This window comes from Apostichopus japonicus, chromosome 4 (genome assembly GCF_037975245.1).
Source record: "Apostichopus japonicus isolate 1M-3 chromosome 4, ASM3797524v1, whole genome shotgun sequence".
Classification (NCBI taxonomy): domain Eukaryota; kingdom Metazoa; phylum Echinodermata; class Holothuroidea; order Aspidochirotida; family Stichopodidae; genus Apostichopus; species Apostichopus japonicus.
The window spans coordinates 2,231,429-2,251,429 of NC_092564.1; the positions used below are offsets into that span (position 1 = coordinate 2,231,429).

The 20,001-nt window shown below is 37.0% G+C and overlaps 1 protein-coding gene across 2 annotated transcripts in view; it reads left to right on the forward strand.

The window, feature by feature from the left end:
* Positions 1-20,001, forward strand: part of LOC139966115 (uncharacterized) — a 73,615-nt gene that overhangs the window by 44,774 nt on the left and 8,840 nt on the right. For both annotated transcript variants that reach the window (XM_071968820.1, XM_071968819.1), the window contains exon 3: positions 11,184-11,610. In XM_071968820.1, coding sequence (XP_071824921.1) covers positions 11,184-11,610 — 427 coding nt within the window. The remainder of the gene's footprint in view (positions 1-11,183; positions 11,611-20,001) is intronic.

Below are 20,001 nucleotides of genomic sequence, written 5' to 3' on the forward strand. Positions count from 1 at the left end.
GCTCATCGGAACAAAAGACAAAAAAATCCCTACCAAGCACAATTACCTCTGTACATAATTTTACTTTTACTCTCACATCACTCATCCTTACCCCTTAAAGTGTCCCAATTGTTCCAGTATTTTATTGCGCGATTTGAGAAAGGGTGCGATCAACAACAAAAAAGGGGAGAGAAAAAGAAAAAAAAATAAGAGAATGAACTGTTGTTGCTTTTCATGATCATAGTGATACAACATGTGGCCTGTTTCATAGCTTCATCAGTCTACCGCAGAGACCTAATGATCAAAACAGACTTTTTGGTTCGCGCTCTCGTAATTAAGTTGAAGTATTTAATTAAAAACCATACCACACTTTGTGCTGCTTTCTCGGTTGTGTATACATCGCATGCTTTGCGATTACTATTCAACATTGTCTGGTAATTATATACATCAGAATTCCTTTAAAATTACAGTAGAATCATTAAAAATGATATGTTGGACGCTGAGAAAAAATGCACTTTTCGACATTAATCATTATATGTACACTATTACTAGGACTTTTCTTTTCAGTGGTTTTTGTCCCTTCTTTTTCATCTTCTTAGTAATGTTCTTCTTTCTTTTAGGAAGTTTTAGTTACGCTTGTGAAATCGGAAGGCTAATTGACTTCCATGTTAAGATTTACGGTGTTGATAAACTACTGCAATCGCCCTTGGCAATGACTTTATTGTGCAATACACATTCATGTATTAGATCTAATCTGAATCACTAAGAGGTCGATCCAGCTGATAGCATGCAATAGATATACTGAAAATGGTCTATAATTTCACGTTTTCTGGTTCGCTGTTTCAGTGATTATAGAGTTTAGATTTCCTGTTGCAAATGTTGTTTCGCTGTTTTCGCTGTTGAAATGCTTTGTTGAATTTTCACCGATGCAATACTTTGTTGTTGCATTGATACTTGGCTGTTGCAAAACTTCTGGTAATGATTTGCCGTTGTTGAATTTGCTTTGTTGTTATAACAATGTTTCGCTGTTGCAATGCTTTTTTTTTTGCAATGATGTTTAGCCCTTGTAGTTCTTTGCTCTTTGACAGTGATGTGTCCCTGTTGCATTTCTTGCTGTTGCTGTGATGTTGCGCTTTTGAATTTCTTGCTGTTGTTGTGATGTTGCGCTTTTGAATTTCTTGCTGTTGTAGTGATGTTGCGCTGTTGTACTGCTTTGCTGTTGCAATTATGTTGTCGCGGTTGCAATGCTTTGTTGAATGTTTCCCAAATACAATGCTCTCCGGTGCAATATAATGCTTGGCTGTTTCAAAAATTCCTCCTTCTAATGAATTGTCGCTGTTGAATTGTATTTGCTGTCGTTATGATGTTGAAAATGCTTTGCTGTTGCATTGCTATTGCTGTTGTAATAATCCATGGCTGGTCTCATGATGGTTCTTTGTTGTTATAATGCCTTACTGTTGAAAAGGTTTTCTGTTGTCAGGCTGCTGTAATTTTTTAATTGTCTTGGTTGTCGTGATTGCCCTGTTTTGAACTAATATCTATAAATTGTATTTAATCTGCATTACCTTTATAATTTGATTCTTGCATCATGTATCTTGTATCATGCAGACTAATATGAAACTGACTCAACATGTGAGTCAAAACAAGTGAGGCGGGAATTTCCAAAGAGTTAAAAAGAAGTCATAGCTGTCAACAGTACTTTTGTTCCAGCTCAACTGTATCCCCCTCTGTCTCGCCCCCGTCATTCATGTTGGTACTGAGTGACCAATACCAAAGCTTGTGTGGGCCTAATCAAAGGTTGGGAAATTGAGTCACAAGGAGCAGTTAGTGATAAGTTGTAAATATAAACCTAGCGGTAAAGAAAAATCCGGGATTTATATTCGGTTTATTTCTTCTAATCACTTACGAAATCGCGCCATTGGCTTACAGTAAAGTGCCAGTTTATAGGAATTTCACAAAGATACAACTGTTATGGTGAGTGGCTGGTTAACCTCGACGTGACATTGAACTCTATACACTTAAGATGATTCGAAGTTAGAAAGCAATTTCGACATTTCTGTAGTCGAGAGCGTTATATCGGAGGCCGTTGTGGTATATAGCCAGCATGTAAGTCGATTTTATTGTCCGATATTAACCTGGCCAAGCTTGTGTTTTATATATTATTAAAAAGAGAAATTAATATTCTATTTCTTAGTTGGTGTTACAAAAAACTTAAAGCAGATTTGGATAAATACAAGATAGTTCATCAAATCAAGTTGGCTTGCTATATGTAGCCTATATGCAGCATATATATAGCATATATGTAGCCTACATGACTTAACAAACATCGGATCTACTGCACTACCCTGTTCGGTGAGGCACCCAGATGCTGCGCCCGGTCCTAAGTCCTAACCAACAATCTGTATCTTATATAAATGGTTGATACGGTGACGCAATGATGACGTCAGTTTCATGCTATTTTGAGTTACATCTGCACGATTATTATGTAGCCTAAATGAATTCCAGCAGGTGATTAAGTAACATAGTATTTCAGAAAATGCAAGGATCTAATAGTGTGTTGAACGCATGTAAGACAATATATTTATATATACTATTTTGGAATTTGAATTTACGGATTTCTCTTGAAGGGTTTTAACATTGTCAACAAAGGAATTGAAAATAACAATGAGTCATAAACGCTTAAGTGTTTCCTTGTCTTATATGACCTTTTGCCATAACTAAATGATTTTGTGCCAAACATTATATCAGGCTGCATAAACTAAATATAAACAAGAAACATGACGTAGTTGCATTCAAAACAATAACATGATATCGAGAACAATGAAACTCTGTCACAAACAAAGACCTCCTAAGAGGTTATGAAAACATAAACAACAGAATACGTGTCCACTTTCCTAAAATAGTGGCCCTGGACCTGAAACCCTTAACTTCATGCACCAGCTGTTTTACCATGACAACGGGTGTGTCCAGGGAGCTTGGACATATCCTGGTGAGTCTTAAACTTTGAGTTGTTGTTAAAGCATGATGTAAGAATTGGAAGTACCTCCATGGTTAACTCTTGGAACTAGTCTTACCCAGTCCCGTGGTTAAATCCTCCATCTGTCTGTACGTCGAGTTGAAACTTATTGCATATTTCTACATTACACTTGATTCATATTTAGACGTTGAATGTCCCTTAGGTTTAATTCGAGGGATAATTGATGAGGCGAACAACCACAGAGGGATTGCGTCGTCATGAGGCACAGGAATTTTGGGTAATTAGAGTAACGAAAAACATCGCTTCAACGACAGGTCTCTTTGGTAGCACAAAATCATATATGTATGTATATATATATATATATATATATATATATATATAATATATCACATATATCATATAAATGATATATATATATATATGTATATGATATATATATATATATATATATGATATACATATATATATATAAATATATATATGTTCATAAATGTATATATTTATATATATATATATATAAATATATATATATATATATTTATATGGTTGTGTGTGTATATCATGTAATACAGTTGAACAGGATTGTACGGTGTTGTGTGGGGCTTAGCCATTCGGGCGGGGAGGGGGGGGGGGGGGTTATTAGTGGGCGCTATCGGTAAACAGTAGAGAGCCTAGTCTGACATAGATAAACTGAGTTTCTATTTTATGGAACAGTCAATAAAGAGACCAAAGGCAAAAGTTACATAACAAAGTCAACTTCTCGAATGTGTAATGAAAATTTCAATCGAGGAAATTTAAAGAATAAGCTACACTTGAGGTTCAACTTGCGTTCATAATTTGTCAATTTTCGAGTTTCGAGCGATTTTATACAAGACTTTTAATCAGAAATTAGAAATGCATTAACCGTTCTCACATTTCTCTATATACTTTGTATTCTCGTCGAACCCGGAAAAACAAAAACCCGACACTCAACTTGGCAAAGCACGTACCATTTTTCAAGTAAATACACAATAGTATTTTGGAAGAAATGTGTATTTTGGCAATGCGAACTCGATTGTCATGTCAACTGCCCCAAATCTGAGCTCAAGAACCTGACTCGTTTCCAGGTCTTTAGTGCTTGCGTATTTCCTTTTGGAAATATTCCGACCCTGCAAGTTTTCGTCACTAAGAAACATATTCAAGTTGTCATTTGAGTTTTCTGTAAAATCCTATCCGATGTTTTCTGCCTTGTTTATATCTCTCTTCCTTTCTCATCTGTGCAATTGTTTAAAACATCAAAACTCCAACTTAAATTAATGAGAGAACCTAGGCTTAAAGTATTTGTGCTGTGTTCCGTACAGCTGCAATTAAACCATATTTTTTTTTTATGAAATTATTACTATTCGGAAACTTTTCTAACAAATTCGGTTTACTGACGCTAGTACATGGGCCTCACTGTTCAATGACCAACGGAGTAAGGTTTTTACATCGTAAGCATTTGCTATAGTGTAATGTTTTATTTCAAATATAGTTTGAAAACTTGAAATAAAATTTGAGATTTCACGGTATCAAGTATCGTTAGTATCGTGGATACGAAACACCACGCTTTCGGTGAGACACTTATTTGATATACTGAAAACAGTTTAGCAGACAATTCATGCAAACTCCATTGTCAGACGGTTAACGTATCTACAATGTACAGATTAGATTGATATAGTCTGCGGATTTCTAATCAAATTTTACATCTGAAAGAATGACACATTTGTCATGATATTTAATACAGGTATCTAATAATTGAAAAATGGTATTGGTTATTGAACAAAAAACCTCCGTCGGAATATTTAAATATTAAAACCCTCTTAAATTGATCGTGTTACATCCTTATTCACAGTGAATATCCATTGTGCCGTGAGGTTATGTCGTCATGGAAATCCTATACCTGTTTACATATAATAGTTAAACGTACAATTCATCTCCTTGGATGCCCTTTGACCTCGTATATGAATATAGTCTAATAAAATGAGTTCATAAAAAAAAACTTGTTTATACGTTGAGCTACCTGTAACATCGAATAGTTATACGTGCCTCGGAAACTATGCCTGCAAAATATTAACATAATATTTAAACTGATGGAAACAGCCAACAGCTTCCCTTTCAGTTAAATTGGGTCACACCGTCAATGTGGACTCTGCCAATAATATTATCGTACCGACGAGTGTCAGGGATAGAAATGAGCATGTGGTTTTGGACGTTGCCCTCCCTCCTTCACTCCCTTTCCCCTTCCTCCAGCCGTCCCACCGTCCGTCCCTCCCACAGTTCCTATCTCTCTCATTCCACCATACCCTCCTTTCTTACCCTCCTTTTTACCCTCTCTCCTTGCTTCTCACCCTCCTCCCTTCCCACCTTCCTCAAAGCAATCGACATTAGGGTTTGATGAGGACGTCAAGCTGACGTCATAGCTGTTTTTACAAGTTTCAACTACAAAGTATTTATATGACACAGACAAAATAAGAAAGCACACAAAGTCTGTGAAATTTAGCTGAGGCGTTTATGCTCATTAAGGTCGAAACATATTTAATGTATAATTATACTCTTATTTTAATTTTTCTTCATTGTTTTAATTAAATTATGTTATCCCCATGTGGTAGGTAGTAATAACACCTTGGGAAATAATGCAGAGGGCACCCTGGTATAGGCCCAGATAAAGGGATTCAAACTCTTGTAATATGCCCACGGAGATTCTGAAAGATTTTATTAACAAGTATCGCAATATGCAAATTATTGCAGCAAACAAAAGTATCTATTGTAACGTCATAGCTGCCTTTATTCAAAGGCAAATGGTTAAGTCAAAACTCGCATTGTTTCGTAATTTAGCTTTTTCAATGATTCGCAACTTTATAGGTTGGTTGCCAAACCGATGTTTTCTTAGGGTCGACATGCGTTAGGCCTCCACGTATATCCATTGGGTCTCTGGAAATATTGCCCAATTAGGCGAGAAAATGACGCGTGTAAATTTTAATAACATGTCCTCTTGACTGTCAGGTTTGCTTATAAAGAACAACAAATTGTCATGTCGAAACAAGCCGCTATCAGCTTAAATTAAATTCCTTCCAATTTTTTCCATCATTGACGAAAAAATCATCTGCTATTTGCATCGTTTAGATTCAAAGTCATGTACTCTACCAGTAATACAGTGCTACTTGTAGTAAACAGGGGCTATATACCTCGCATCGCTGGCTAAGGTTAACGGAAGTTGTCGGGCTTATTTCGGAAAAGATCGGAAGTATTGGCGGGAAGGCATAGGCTCCAATAAGGCGTCGTCTGAAAGACAAACTTTCCGGTCTAAAATAGGAATTATTGTTTCTTTCACTCCGGAATAATGTCCTTATTAAACAAGGCCAAGAGGTGGCCTGAACTTTACTGGATGTACTTTTCTTGACAAGACTTATTTAAAAAAAAAGAAGACCTGCTCATGAATATTCAACAGATAGGTACTTGTTAATGACTTCTATAGAAACCAATCTTCCAAATTTTCAATCGCTTAAAATCCTACAATTGCTAATACGATCCCCCCCCCCCCCCAAAATATGAAAAAGTCCTTTAAAATTGATTTATGTTATAAAAACAAATGTAGTGGTAAAGGTTGATGTATATATGGTCTCCCTCTTCAGCTATTTATCCCGAAAATATTGAATTCCAATCAAGTAGAATTATGTGCAAGGCTGTTCCTTGGGTTACCTTTAAATCGATAGAACATGTCCAATTATTTAACTTCTACTTCATATTTTGATATGATTGAAGAATTTTGAACTTTCGGTCTGCCCAAAGGTCTGCCCAAAAAAAAAATAGAAAAGACAAACGCACATTCATGCTCAGATTGTTATAGTTCGTGTTTTCTTTTTTATCAACGTCAGCATTTTCGTCGCTAGTGCGAGGCCTGATCGCCAGTGGCGTCACCAAGTGCGGGGCCGTTGAAGAGTGGGGGAGGGGTTGAGGGGGTGGGGATTTGCCACAATCATGGTGCTTCGCCCAGTTGCCCTTCTGTGCTTTAAGTTTTTCCCATGATTTGTACCCCAGGTGTATTTTTTGCTCTTCCAAAATGTTTACCTCCATGTTTGCGGTTGTACGGGGCCGGAGATGAAAGCAGAGGGGTGGGGGGGGGGTGGGTGTCAGCTGCGGTATTTAACGTTAAAAACAAACCATTCTTAGCATATATTCGTATGTCAAATAATCGGGTATAAAATATGCGAAGTTTGGAAATATCTGACAGCTGTTTTGTTTTAAATTTGTAGAAGGTAACGACGGAATGCGACTATCATAGTAGTAAATTGTTCTTCGTTTTAATTAAGTTATTAAACCGATTAGATGTTAGAGGGGAAAAAACGTTCCTTGTCTGGTCGACATGGCGAAGCAAAACTAATTAGTTGTAAATTAGATGTTAGATTGGTTACAATAAGGCCAGTAGGAATTCCAAAACATGTATTTTTGTCGATCCGCTACAGACCTAATTATTTGTCACGTGGGCGAACTCATATAAACCGACGTTTCCGTTGACTTCATACTCAGCATGACAATGAGTTGACTAACAAGAAATATTAAGTACAAATAGGGTATAACCTTGGTTTAGATAAATCTGAATTGGGCCAGTGAAACGAACGCGTCACGTTTACCGGTATGCTATATATATTGTTAATGCCTGTTATAGTTCCTTTGTTATTCATACCCGTGCTTACTCCCCCCCCCGCTACCCTCTTCCCTTCCCCGCCTACCCCTCCCCAAGCACATACCGGTATACTTCAATTTGAAAGACTTCTTCCTAATCTGGTTCTACAGTATTACGGTTCATTGCGCATATATATGACGAATGCAACCTCATCGTAATAACGTTTCGTCCGCAGGTCCTTCCACAGTGATTCTCCCCCACCCCCTCCCCCACCCCAAAGAAAAAAATGAAACTTATTTGGCTGTTTTATTTCCTATTCAAAATTAGAGTTGCTGTTTTCTTCCTCATGAGTGCTAGGGCCTAAAATAGATCCCATTTCTTAGAACAAGTGCTGCATACGTCTGAAATCTTTACTATGTTATCAACCCTGCTCACACTACTCCTAATCACACACCCCCAGCTCCTTCCCCAACTTTAAATACTCCTATACAAGAAAACGTTATGTCAAAACAAAGTTTCATGGAATTGTTTCTTTGTTTTCAACTTGTGAAGTTTATGCACAAAATAAACACCGTGCCTGCATGCATACTTTGCTTAGTGAAATATTTCTGTTTACGTAGCAAAACGATAATCTATGTACCGGTAACACACCGTTAAACTTCATATTTGCATTGTTTATCTGTGTATCCCCGAGTTTATATGATATCACCTAAAACGGGGCAAATATCGTGGCAAGATCAAAAGCGTCATGCTTCACCTGTGTCTCCTTATTGTAACTTTCTTGTTACATCCTGCATTGTACAGAGTATAGGTCTATATTCCCACACTCCCTTCCATATTTTTCTTTGTTAATATTTAAGGTCCATCTCTCAAGAGTCGACTAGTCATATTAATTAATTTTTTTTTGTTAAATCGTAGCTGCTGTATTTTATTAAAAAATCTTGTCTCATGTGATTTAAAAATGGGGAAGTTTTTTTTTTCGGAAGTCGTTGTCCCAAAAATTAATGTTGGTGTTTCCGCTGTGAGTAAAGCCATCTCAGTGGACCGTGGAACATTTCGAGAGGTTCTTCTTCCCGAAGCAGAATTACAAAGAATTCAAACCAGATTGAATGTCTACGATTTATAAAAAGAAAGAAAGAAAAAATAGAAGAAGAAGAATCAAATACACCATGGTTACATATATGGTTAGTCATATTTATCACCCACGCACGCATTCAAACTCATATTTTCATCATATTTAAACGGAGAAAGCTAAGAACTATATTCATATTAGACTTTTTACGACGTTTTCAATGAATACGAGGCGTTAGGCAGAAAAGCATTGCAGTTAGTGCATTTTCGGTGCATTTTGAATGTTACAGATACATAATTACTTATTTCTGTCTATACTTGTGAAACGAAACATAAGGATAAAACACGGCGATGAAACAAAAGTGGGAAATATTGGATCGGGGAAACTTCAAGTATATATGAGAATGAATGAAAGAATACTTATTAGCACAACCTTTCGTTTCGACCTAATTTAAGACTTAAATTATAATCTAAATATACCATCAAGATGCACCATTTGCCGGCTAAACGTCTCCCTTCTTTCTGGGAGAGGACCTCCAAACCCCCGGGATAGGTCGGCTTCAACGCCCTTATAAATTTAACACCATCCTTTATGACATCCTAAATTCCCCAACCCCCCCCCCCCAAACCTACCGGGTTTATTATAAAGGTTTATACCCCTATTTAACTCAGTGTGGATAAATTTGTAACTCCCAACGACCCCACCCCCACCTTAAAACTTTCTTTGGAATTAAATATGTAGAATGGTTTGTACCTTTCTCTTCTATCTCTCCCTGAACCACAGTTACTGCAGTTCAGGTATATCATTCTCTTGTCCATGTCGTTTATGCCCTATGTGTTTGCACTGAAATCATTATCAACTGTACTGCATATCCTGATTGTTAGCTTTCATAAATATCAGCCGGTATAATGAAAACGTTCCTTAATGTCTGTCTGTCTGTAAAATCGTAGCTGTTTCATATAGTTTATCCTCGTCTCTGTTTGTTCCTTTGAGAAATCTACTACTTTATAAAATATAACATATACTACATATACATATACTACATATAACATATACCACATAACATATAAACAGTGGTAGATGCCTGGAATCTGAGACCACGGAACTGCTTCCACGTTTAGACAAAAGGATTCGACCTAAACGGACACATGGAAACTTCAGATATCGCCTTCTGCATTAGAATTGTTTTTTAAATAATATTTGTGTTTCCGCTATCATCACCTAGTGTCATAGTATCAATTTATGTATATGTTTGCTTAAAATCCCTTGCAAAACTTAATTACATTTGCAAGATCGAAATATCCGTTCATCTTGCCCTATATCTTTCATATTTATGTTGATATTAAAATTTGATTTAAAGTTTCCGACATAATAACGTGGTCAACCTCGGCCACTTGAAGTGTGTTGTTAAAAGCCCGGGACTATAGACCAATATTTGTATTGCACAAATTTATGTTCGCGAGCTTAAGTGTTGTGTCAACACCTTGTCACTTTGGGGGTTAAGCGTCCATCAACCGCTAAGACATTCATAAATATTCTTAATTCCAGTTGCAAGCGTATCAAATTTGTTATACTTTAATTTCTTCCCTTTAGCGCTATTTTCGGTATGAAAAGTAAAAGCTTAGGCTATCTCATATTAAGCGTATATACCCGAAAGCTATATGATAGGCTGCATGGAGACGACAGCCTTTTGTTCTGCAGTACAGATGGTAACTCGATTAGACTTACTGAAGTCGATTTAATTGTTCTCCGCGGGTGATGTACGAGGCGATGGCAGGAGTGATTTTAAGTGTTTACTGATATTTAGTTACACCGCATAGATTCATCCTTATTTGTCAATTTCAATTTTCATCATAGTTAGTATCTTTTGACTTACTCAGGTCAAAATATCAAAAGTGGAACCGTCGCTATGGAGATAATGCGGCCTCTCGATAATAAGCACCTTTCTGGGTATCTCGGGTGTTGGTTTGGTTTTACTGCAAGAGCATTGAACTATTGGTTAAAATGTCTATTTAGTAAGTATACCATCTGAGCCGCTCACAATGGTCACGACGAACCACTTGTAAATTACCAGCAGCAAGAAGCAGTGTTTAATGCAGCTTCAGGAATCAAAGCTTATTGAGCTATGCAAAAACTTATAATGTTTTATTCCAAAGATGAAACAAGAATTAGAAAATGAGCGAAACGAAAGAGAAAACTCTGTCGAGACATATCCTTACATGGTCTAGCATTGGAAACCAAGGCTCTTTGGGCAGTGTAAGCCATCAAAAACGGTTGAGCATGTCAGTGTGGACCATTGAATACGCCGCTGAGAACAGCTTAAATTAATTTTGTGCATGGGGTGTGGGGTGGTGGGGGTGGGGGGTCTCATTTAGTCGTATTTCGATTATAGTAATTTGATAATTTACTTCTATCTAAGTTTAATTTGACTTACAATTGAATTTATCAACATTCTTATCATCATTGATTGCTCACAATTGATTACGGTATACCTATTGTTGTTCTCTTTTCAGAGATCTTTAAGCAGTCCGGGGTCTGTACCAATCGCTACCATGCACTATCCATCTTCCACCCATCACCACCATCATGGACAGACACCCACCGCCCACCAATACCAAGACTGGCCCTCTGTCTCACCTTCCTACCGGAACTCACATGCTAACTCTTACGCTACAAGTTCCCCTTACTATAGATTCTGCTCCACGCAGATACATACACCAGGGTCGTTCTTCGACACCAGTCACGGCTTCGTAGAGTCAGGCATGCGCACAAGAGAAGATAGCACAGGGGGATCTCCCCATGGTTCACTATCAAGCTCCCCTGAAGTAGGTCCACTACACGGCACCCAGGCTAATGATGTCAACACTGATCTCACAAACAATGAGAGGCATAGATTAGGGAGTACTTTAGAAGACCAAGGTGAAGATAGCAATACTTCGGGTAAGTCATGAGCGACATTAATATTGGTGTCATGCATAATCATGAGGCACATAATTGTTGAATATTTATTACCTTTTAAGACATTATACATATAGGCAAAAAACTATTAGAGCACAAACACTAATAGGTGCCATTTCGATGACCAAAGAGATAACATCAGTTTATTTTAAACATGTATTAATCTATTCATTCGTAACTGTTCTCACTATGAATAGTTTCACACTAAATCAGCGTTGAGTTTCTTTCGTGATTGCCTTCTGTACTTATTAACTCTTTGCCATTTAATATTAGTACATTTGATGTAAAAAAAATCGGAGATAACTTTAATAAAACCCATATGGCGGTTAAAATATAGCTTAAAGCGATACAGACGACCATTTAAACGACAGCTGAGATATCTTTTTCATTTAAACTCAGAGGAAGTTTGCTACATTTTGCTCAACAGTTTGGAATGTCAGTAGTAAAGTATGTTTTTCATGTGTGCGCGAATGTTACTCTCCTAAAATATGCTTTTGAATTAGAATATCAAGACGGCAGGCATGTTCGTAGATTCATTGGTCTCCGTGGACACGGAGAGAACGAGTACAAAGTTGAGTGGTGTATGCTGTTGATCATAGTTACTGTACTAATAGTTACAACTATACGTAAAGTCGACAGTAACAAGACATGGAACGCCAAAAGGCCCTCGATATATGTTGGCGTTGCAGACTTTACTAACACGTATTTCTGTGGTTATGAACCTATTTTGACAGATAGCCTAAGCTCTACATGACTATGTGATGGTTTTTTTTTTTTGATGAGATGTAGTCTGATTCTCATGATAATGTCATCCACTGTCCTTTAGCCAATTACATTTATTATTTATAATCAACTGCAGAAGGTCCAACTTTCGAAATTACTCGCGAGTTATCTCGAGAGTTCATCTTGAACAACCTTACATATCATTCGTACATATTTCGGTCTGAAAAGTTCGTTTGCTAACAAACCGTAGCTGATTGGCTATAATCAAAGTTAAGGAAAATGAAACGTCTGTTTCGTCGGTTCAGCTCAATTTCCGACCCTTTTCTGCACACGTGGGATAAAGGTCTTTGTCAGCATAAAATAAAAACTAAAATAGAGAAAAACAACAGAACATGATGATGGTCAGGTAAGTGTTGACGTCATGGTAGATGTCAAATAGACTACATATGCATAAAATAATTTATATTCATAACATATATAATTATAAATGGAACAACAATTAGGTTTATCTGGTATAGGCTACAGTCTGGAGAAAAAAACCTTTCATTTTCCCTTGGTAAAAATTACCAGGCACGAGCTGAAAGTAGTAAATATCACTTATCTCGATTCAGTTAGTGTCAAATATTCTGTTGCTTTTTTTTTAAAACCTCATCCGTTAAATAAATGTTATCGAATATGTATATCTATTTATATACGTAGCCTATACATAACGACTACTGTATCACCGACGTGTGGTTTATTACCACCTAGCCCATAAATCTTTCTTAAAATGCCCTCTCGTCATATGAATTCGTCTTGAAATTGACAAGTGGAAAGAAGTTAAATCAATATATCTTAATGTTAAATTTGCTGTTACGCCATCCCCAAATAGATAAAATATATTCGCTATGATGATTAGCTCGACTCATTATGACCCTTGATTTATTTTCAACTTCGCGATGTAACACCCTTGTTTGCTATCTCCAAATCAAACGGCAACAGGCATTTTAAAAGTTCTGTCATACCGTAGCTGTCAGTACTAATCGATTTGAGTGGTGCCAGCCACTGTTAACTTCAATTCATTTTGTCACCTCCCTTGTTTCAAGTTCAAACTGTAATGGCAGGAATGAATAATTGTGATATATATATATAATATATATAAATATATATATATTTTTTTTTAAGAAAAAAAGGGCACATTTCTGGATGGGAGAAAAGGTTCTTCCTAATGATCTCACAAGAATGCCGAGTCCAACATTTTTATTGAAAAATGATCTTGTGCATATGGTGTATAAAAAGTAGACCTCGCTATCATTTACCAGATGTTGTTAAAATGAACAGTCTAAAAGCCGCATTATAACTGCAGTTAAGTTAGTCATGTGATAGAGATTACGGACTTTTACTGTTGGTTTCCAGTAACAATAACAACCAAGACCAGACCTTAATGTTTTTATGTTTGTTTCAATATGCTACTTAACGGCTTGCGATATGCCCAATTATATGACCGTGTGTATTCACAGAATATGTCAAGCAAATGTGTATAAGCACCCTCTCAGAGAGCAGCAACATGTTTGAACCCTTCAAAGACATAAAGAGAATTAACAGACAACGTTGTTGTAACCTGCAAATATAGAAGTGTCATGAGGATCTTTGATATTACTGGTTTTGTGTTATTCAGTTGAAATGCGTACATATTTAGGTAAACAACTGTTAAAAACTTTAGACAAAATTACACAGTAACCAATATCCCTGACTCTTATGACGTATATCGCCTGCACCATCACTACGGAGTATATTATCACGTGTACTAAACCGCCCCACCTATAGTCTCCTAGCAACAGTCCTTATGAATACCTCTATGTACATGCAACGCAGGAATTTCAAGATACGTGTGCAGCTTCAATTTTTCGTATTTGACTAAAAAATACCTTACCTGAACGTTTAACCAGATGTTGCCCGGCGAACAGAATGCTCATTTTTGAAAGGTGATAGATATCAAAGAATAATAAATATATTTTAGGTATAAACATAGACAGTCCAACCGAACATGGGCTGACGCAGCTGGGAAACACTCCGACGAAAATCACATTTTCCTTCTTCCCTCCTTTACCGCCCACTCACACCGTATCACCCTGAAGAGCAAGGGTCCACCGCCCACTCACATCGAATCACCCATAAGAACAATTGTCCACCTCCCACTCACACCAAATCACCCAGAAGAGCATGGGTCCACCGCCCACTCCCACCAAATTACCCATAAGAGCAAGAGTCCACCACCCATTCATCTATCAAAGCATGTTGATAGGGCGAGATGGAGTGGGGAAGAGTTTCTGCCGTAACTGTAAGTTCTCTCATGCAGCAAAAATAATGCGCGATATACCTCAATGTCATCTGGTTCAAAGTTCAACAGTGTTTATTTCTATGGAACTTGGCATATATATATAAATAATTATATATATATATAAATATATATACACCTTCCATACTCTATACGTTTTAAGTATGCGGTATAACCATGGGGGGTAGGCAAAACACCTCCTTGTCATTTATAATTGCGTCTGTAATTAAACTAGTGGGTATCGAACTAATTGGTTACAAGCCCATACCGTTAAGACCCATACCGACCAATGATACTTAAGGGACAAAGATATATCATCCACTTTGATTAGTCAGAGTTGTTTTATTTTCGATACGAAAACGAAATCTTGACATGGTGGTTTTGATAATGACCATACCAAGAGTGTCGAGACTTTCACCTCATAAATATATCGAAAATATTTGAATTATGAATCTTTCTTTAAGTGTGAGGTGTGTGGTTTGTGAAATCATAACGATGGTTGAGTTTTGGTTGAATGATCAAGGGACTTGTATAACGAAGCGTTCAAGTTGTGTGGTCACGTGGGTTATTACTTTGCGTGATAGTCATCGCCAGAGTTTCCAATAGTCGCGGCTGGATAGTGGACTATATAGCTATTAGAAACATATACATATGTATATACAGTTTAAAGATATATTATGGAGAGTACGAATAATCTCGATCCAAAATGGCGCTTTTCAAATGGACGTAAGCCTTCACCCATAGGTTGCTCAGTTAGTTACATAGATATGAAGCCTTCACGATGCGTATAGCCTAATTCATAAGTCAAAGTTACCATCCAGCAATGAATATCTATAGATCTATGTAAGCAAATTTGCAAGGTAAATTCTGCAAAGTATGTGCTGTTGAATATGATCTAAACTATATGTTGTAATGAAAAGAGAGTGTTTTAATGTGGACCCACATCAAAACGGAACTATACATCTAAGGAGGCGTATGTATTTCGTGTATGTAGGTTGAATTCACGCCTTTTTCTATTCCTCTACAACCAAATGACATGACATGTATCATAAAAGAGAACAACTGGGCCCACACAAGGGTTTCTAAAGACAAAGAGTTTCCGGGTTGGATCGCATTGTTGACGTAATCTAACTACGTCAGTGATATACTTTCATGATGTCATTGATTTTTTTTTGGGGGGGGGGGGGGAGGGAGTGGGTTTCTAATTAGGACATCTATAAGACGGACTATTTATTTATTTACTTGTTTATTTATAAATATGAGCAAAATAAGCAATACCAGAACAGAACCATAACACCAGAAAGACGAAAAACAAAACATCTCTATAAGAGAGACAACATCAAAATGGGAAGATACCATTGATGGTATATTGGGGGGAATTGTACACAAGAAAGGTTGACAAACAATTCTGAGGCAACAGATGAGTGGTATGAGGACGGATAAGCGCTTTCACGCAGCGCAGCTTCCGTCAGACGCCCGCATGATGAGTCAGGCATGTCATTTATCATTTTAACGACTGAAGAATCATGCCACGAGCTGAATTACGGCCGTTGTTAGAGGTTTCTTAGGTACCTATAGATAAATAGTCTGTTCCTAAGGGAATCGTTAACCCTTGCTGTTCGGTTGGCTCTCAAACAGTTGTTAGGCTCCGAACAGAAAAGTATAAGAAAGAAAAAGTCACACTGACTGCACTTTTTGGATTGTATAAGACAATGCTTTCTCCAACATTTTAAATTATGGAAAGAGAAGGAAGAGATTGCGGAACGATTTATTGCTCCATCTGTGAGAGAAAGTCAAAGATAAATAAACCGGAAATAAATAAGTAATGAAGAGAAGATCTTATTATACTGAATGAAAATTAAATGGTTTACGTTTGTGCATTCTGATATGACTTCTTAGTTTGTCTTGACTCAACTAAGCCACCACATCCCACAAGAATAAAATGGTCTCCCACCTTCAATGTGCATGAACTTGAATCGAATGTGCAAAATGGTTGAAAAGGTCGTCAGAGCATGAATGCGGAATTCACAAGTGAAAAACTGAAGTGACTATACCCCGAGCACGTGTTATTCCTTGGCATCATACCTTATCGCTAAATAGGTCTGCTACACGAGTATAGAACCCTATATATATAGATCCTATAGACGAGTTGTCGTGTGTTTTCCTGCGTTTTCAGTGATGAGGGACCCCGTCACTTCCACAGTTTTGGAAATAAGTTTCATCATATGGTCTTGTGTGTTTTATTCTGAGTTACAATACTTTCGTCCTCAGGGCTAAGACAAATTGGAGCAGCTGCTCTTTATTTGGTATATTTGCACTATAGAAGATTATAAAACTAAGTCATAACCACGTGTCAAAACTCATGATGCAATAGATGACTTCACTGTGAATGTGCTCATATGCGCAGTGGTGACGTCATGGTTGCTTTTCGTTCTCAGCTTCGTTTTGTGGTAGATTTACTAAAACGACTGCGTTTGGTCTATACAATTACGTGAGACATAGCTACGTTTCTTCACTGAGCTTTACCTTAATACGTATATTTCAAAGGTTAACTGCAGACTATAGACGATACCAGCTCTGTCTGTGGTGTTATAACATCGAATAGCTGTTGTTTTTTTGGCCCAATTGGCGTTCCATTGTATACACGTGCTTTGACACAGTTCACAATGTATATAATATTCGTATCTTGATCCTTTGATTATCTTGGCAGAGCCTACAATAATCGCGATTTTGACTTTAGGGGTAACTCTGGGATGATAACTTTTAATTGCATTCGTTTGTTTGATAACATTCCTCGTAAAGTTTAACTACAACATTCAGACGATAAACTCAGAAGTCCTTTAAAAGGTTGCCGCGTCTATTACTGATGGTAGTATAACCCACCATTGAGAGCATATATTACCACATAAAGGTCCCCAAGAGGTGGCACGTGTAAATTAATTATTTCCAACAATGGCTAATGAAACATTCCCTTCTGTCTATACAGTCCTTACACCTGATCATTATAGTGTACTAAACTTGAAACTACCGACTTAAACGGTACCAATATTGGCTTATAGTGGGGTTGTCAAACTCGAGATCCACGGCTAAAACTATTAAATTTGTCTTTTAGTAAACTCGTAAATACTTCCCTTGAACGTGAACTTGAGAAATCAGAAAGGATGAAGGATAGAAGGAAAGAAGGAAATAAAGAAAGAAAGAGTGTTATTGGGCATTTCTTGCATTAGTTGATTGTTCTTTGTAAGTGGTTATCAAGTCGAAAGCAATTAACTGTATGATGACGTCATCAAGAGGTTGAATCTCTCTCTCTCTATCTCTCGGCATCTTCAAGCTCTTTCTTTATAAGGATGCCTTTGTGAGTTGGCTCGGCAATTTTACCAAGCCTAATAATAATATTTTTTTTTTTTCAAAATAAGTTACATAGTTTACTAAGGGCGCAAGAACATTAAATACATACAGAAGGTAGACTAAATTGTCGAACATATTTAAATATTAATATTTAACACACAAAGAAGAAGTTGAAAGTTGTCAAATTTGTAGCTATGTCCGCCATCACTTGATACTCAACTTAAATACTAAATCAAGTACAATGAACATATATTGTTATGTTAATTTAGTATATCAATAAAGTTCGAATTCAGTTGTATCAGAATGAACGTAAAAATCTTCAAAAGAAGTTGAGACAAAGTCAACAATCCATATCACCTATGATAGGGGTTTTTCCAACAACCACGTGACACAGCTCACGGTGCAAACTTAGAGACAATACAAGTAACAGCAAAATCCACCCACTCCACCTCTGTTCCGTCAAATATTACTGAATCTGTCAATTCACCATTCCCGATGACCGATGTCACGTGCTCTAAACCGCCTTCAACATTACTATGACATGCCCGACCTTCCCTTTCTATATTTTATTACAATTCTAAAAATTTGGTTTTTAAGGGATCCACAGTCAAAACTTGCCTCTAGATAGTCACCAAAATAATATGAAAGGTTATACGTTACTATCACTCAAATCACTGTCTGATATGCTAGAACAATGAACAAAAATGGTCACGTCATGTATGGTCAAAACAGGGTTATCCATTTTAACGATACCCTACCTTCAGGGCATTAAATTACCATCAACTTTAAACTCTATAGTCTTGCCAGTCTCGGGGAACCAGTTCGCCTCGGAAATACTCACTTGCGTATCAAACGTACTGTAATTATAGGGCCGTGCTAAACCTTTGGACAATATGATGAACTTTCAACGTAAAGCTGGTCTGTTTAGCGAGTTTAGCATGACAATATACGTAGTTATTTTAGCGGTACGCATGTCGTTTTTATGTCGCTATAAATATGAATGACATATCGTTATCTATAGGCATGTACTACTACTACTACTACTACTACTACTACTACTACTATTACTACTACTACTACCAGTAGTGGTAGTGGTTGTAGTAGTAGTAGAAGTAGTAGTGGTAGTGGTAATAGTAGTTGTAGTAGTAGTAGTAGTAGTAGTAGTAGTAGTAGTAGTAGTACCATTAGTAGTAGTATAGTACTGCTACTACTACTACTACTACTACTATTACTACTGCAACAATTTAGTCTGATTTCAATAACCATATCTTCTGGCCGACGGAGCCAACTTTTGGCTACTTCAGAAGATCAGACATAAATGTTGGATTTTATAATAAGCATCTATTATTAAACAAACAGCGGCAATTAGTGAATATCTGGATATCTGCTTTCTGAGAATATGTCATCACAAGCTTGCAGAGGTCCGGGCGTTTAGTAAAAGCTTAAAACGCAGTTCACGCTATCCAAGCCTGATCAATCATCGGCGAATCTTCGTCATAGGGATGGTACAAAATGCAAGGATTAACCACATCATCGTTTCCTGGAACAGGGATCACAATAACACATCAGTGCTACGAATGTCAAGTCTAAACTCGCAGCAAATAACTGCATGGCTAAGTAAACATTAAGGGGAAATAAGTATGAAGCTGAAATTTGGAGTATTGAGGTAGCTGTAATCTCTCCACTCACATACACATATTGAACAGTAATGTACAGCTTCAATGCATACTTTAACTCATATTTTGAATTTTCACGAGTGTGTTGGTCTACCTCTGTTTCAGTTAGAGAATATAAACCACAGTCTGTATGTAAACACATAGCTTTCACACCCAAAATATATACATAGGTCGTTGCATTTTAAGACGATTTTATATAAATATTTCTTAGAGAAATTGACCTATAATATTTTTAATGGCTCAGTAAACCCTGGAAAAAGCCAACCTTGAAAAGGAAAAAAATAACACAAACTAACAAGTTTCGATTTT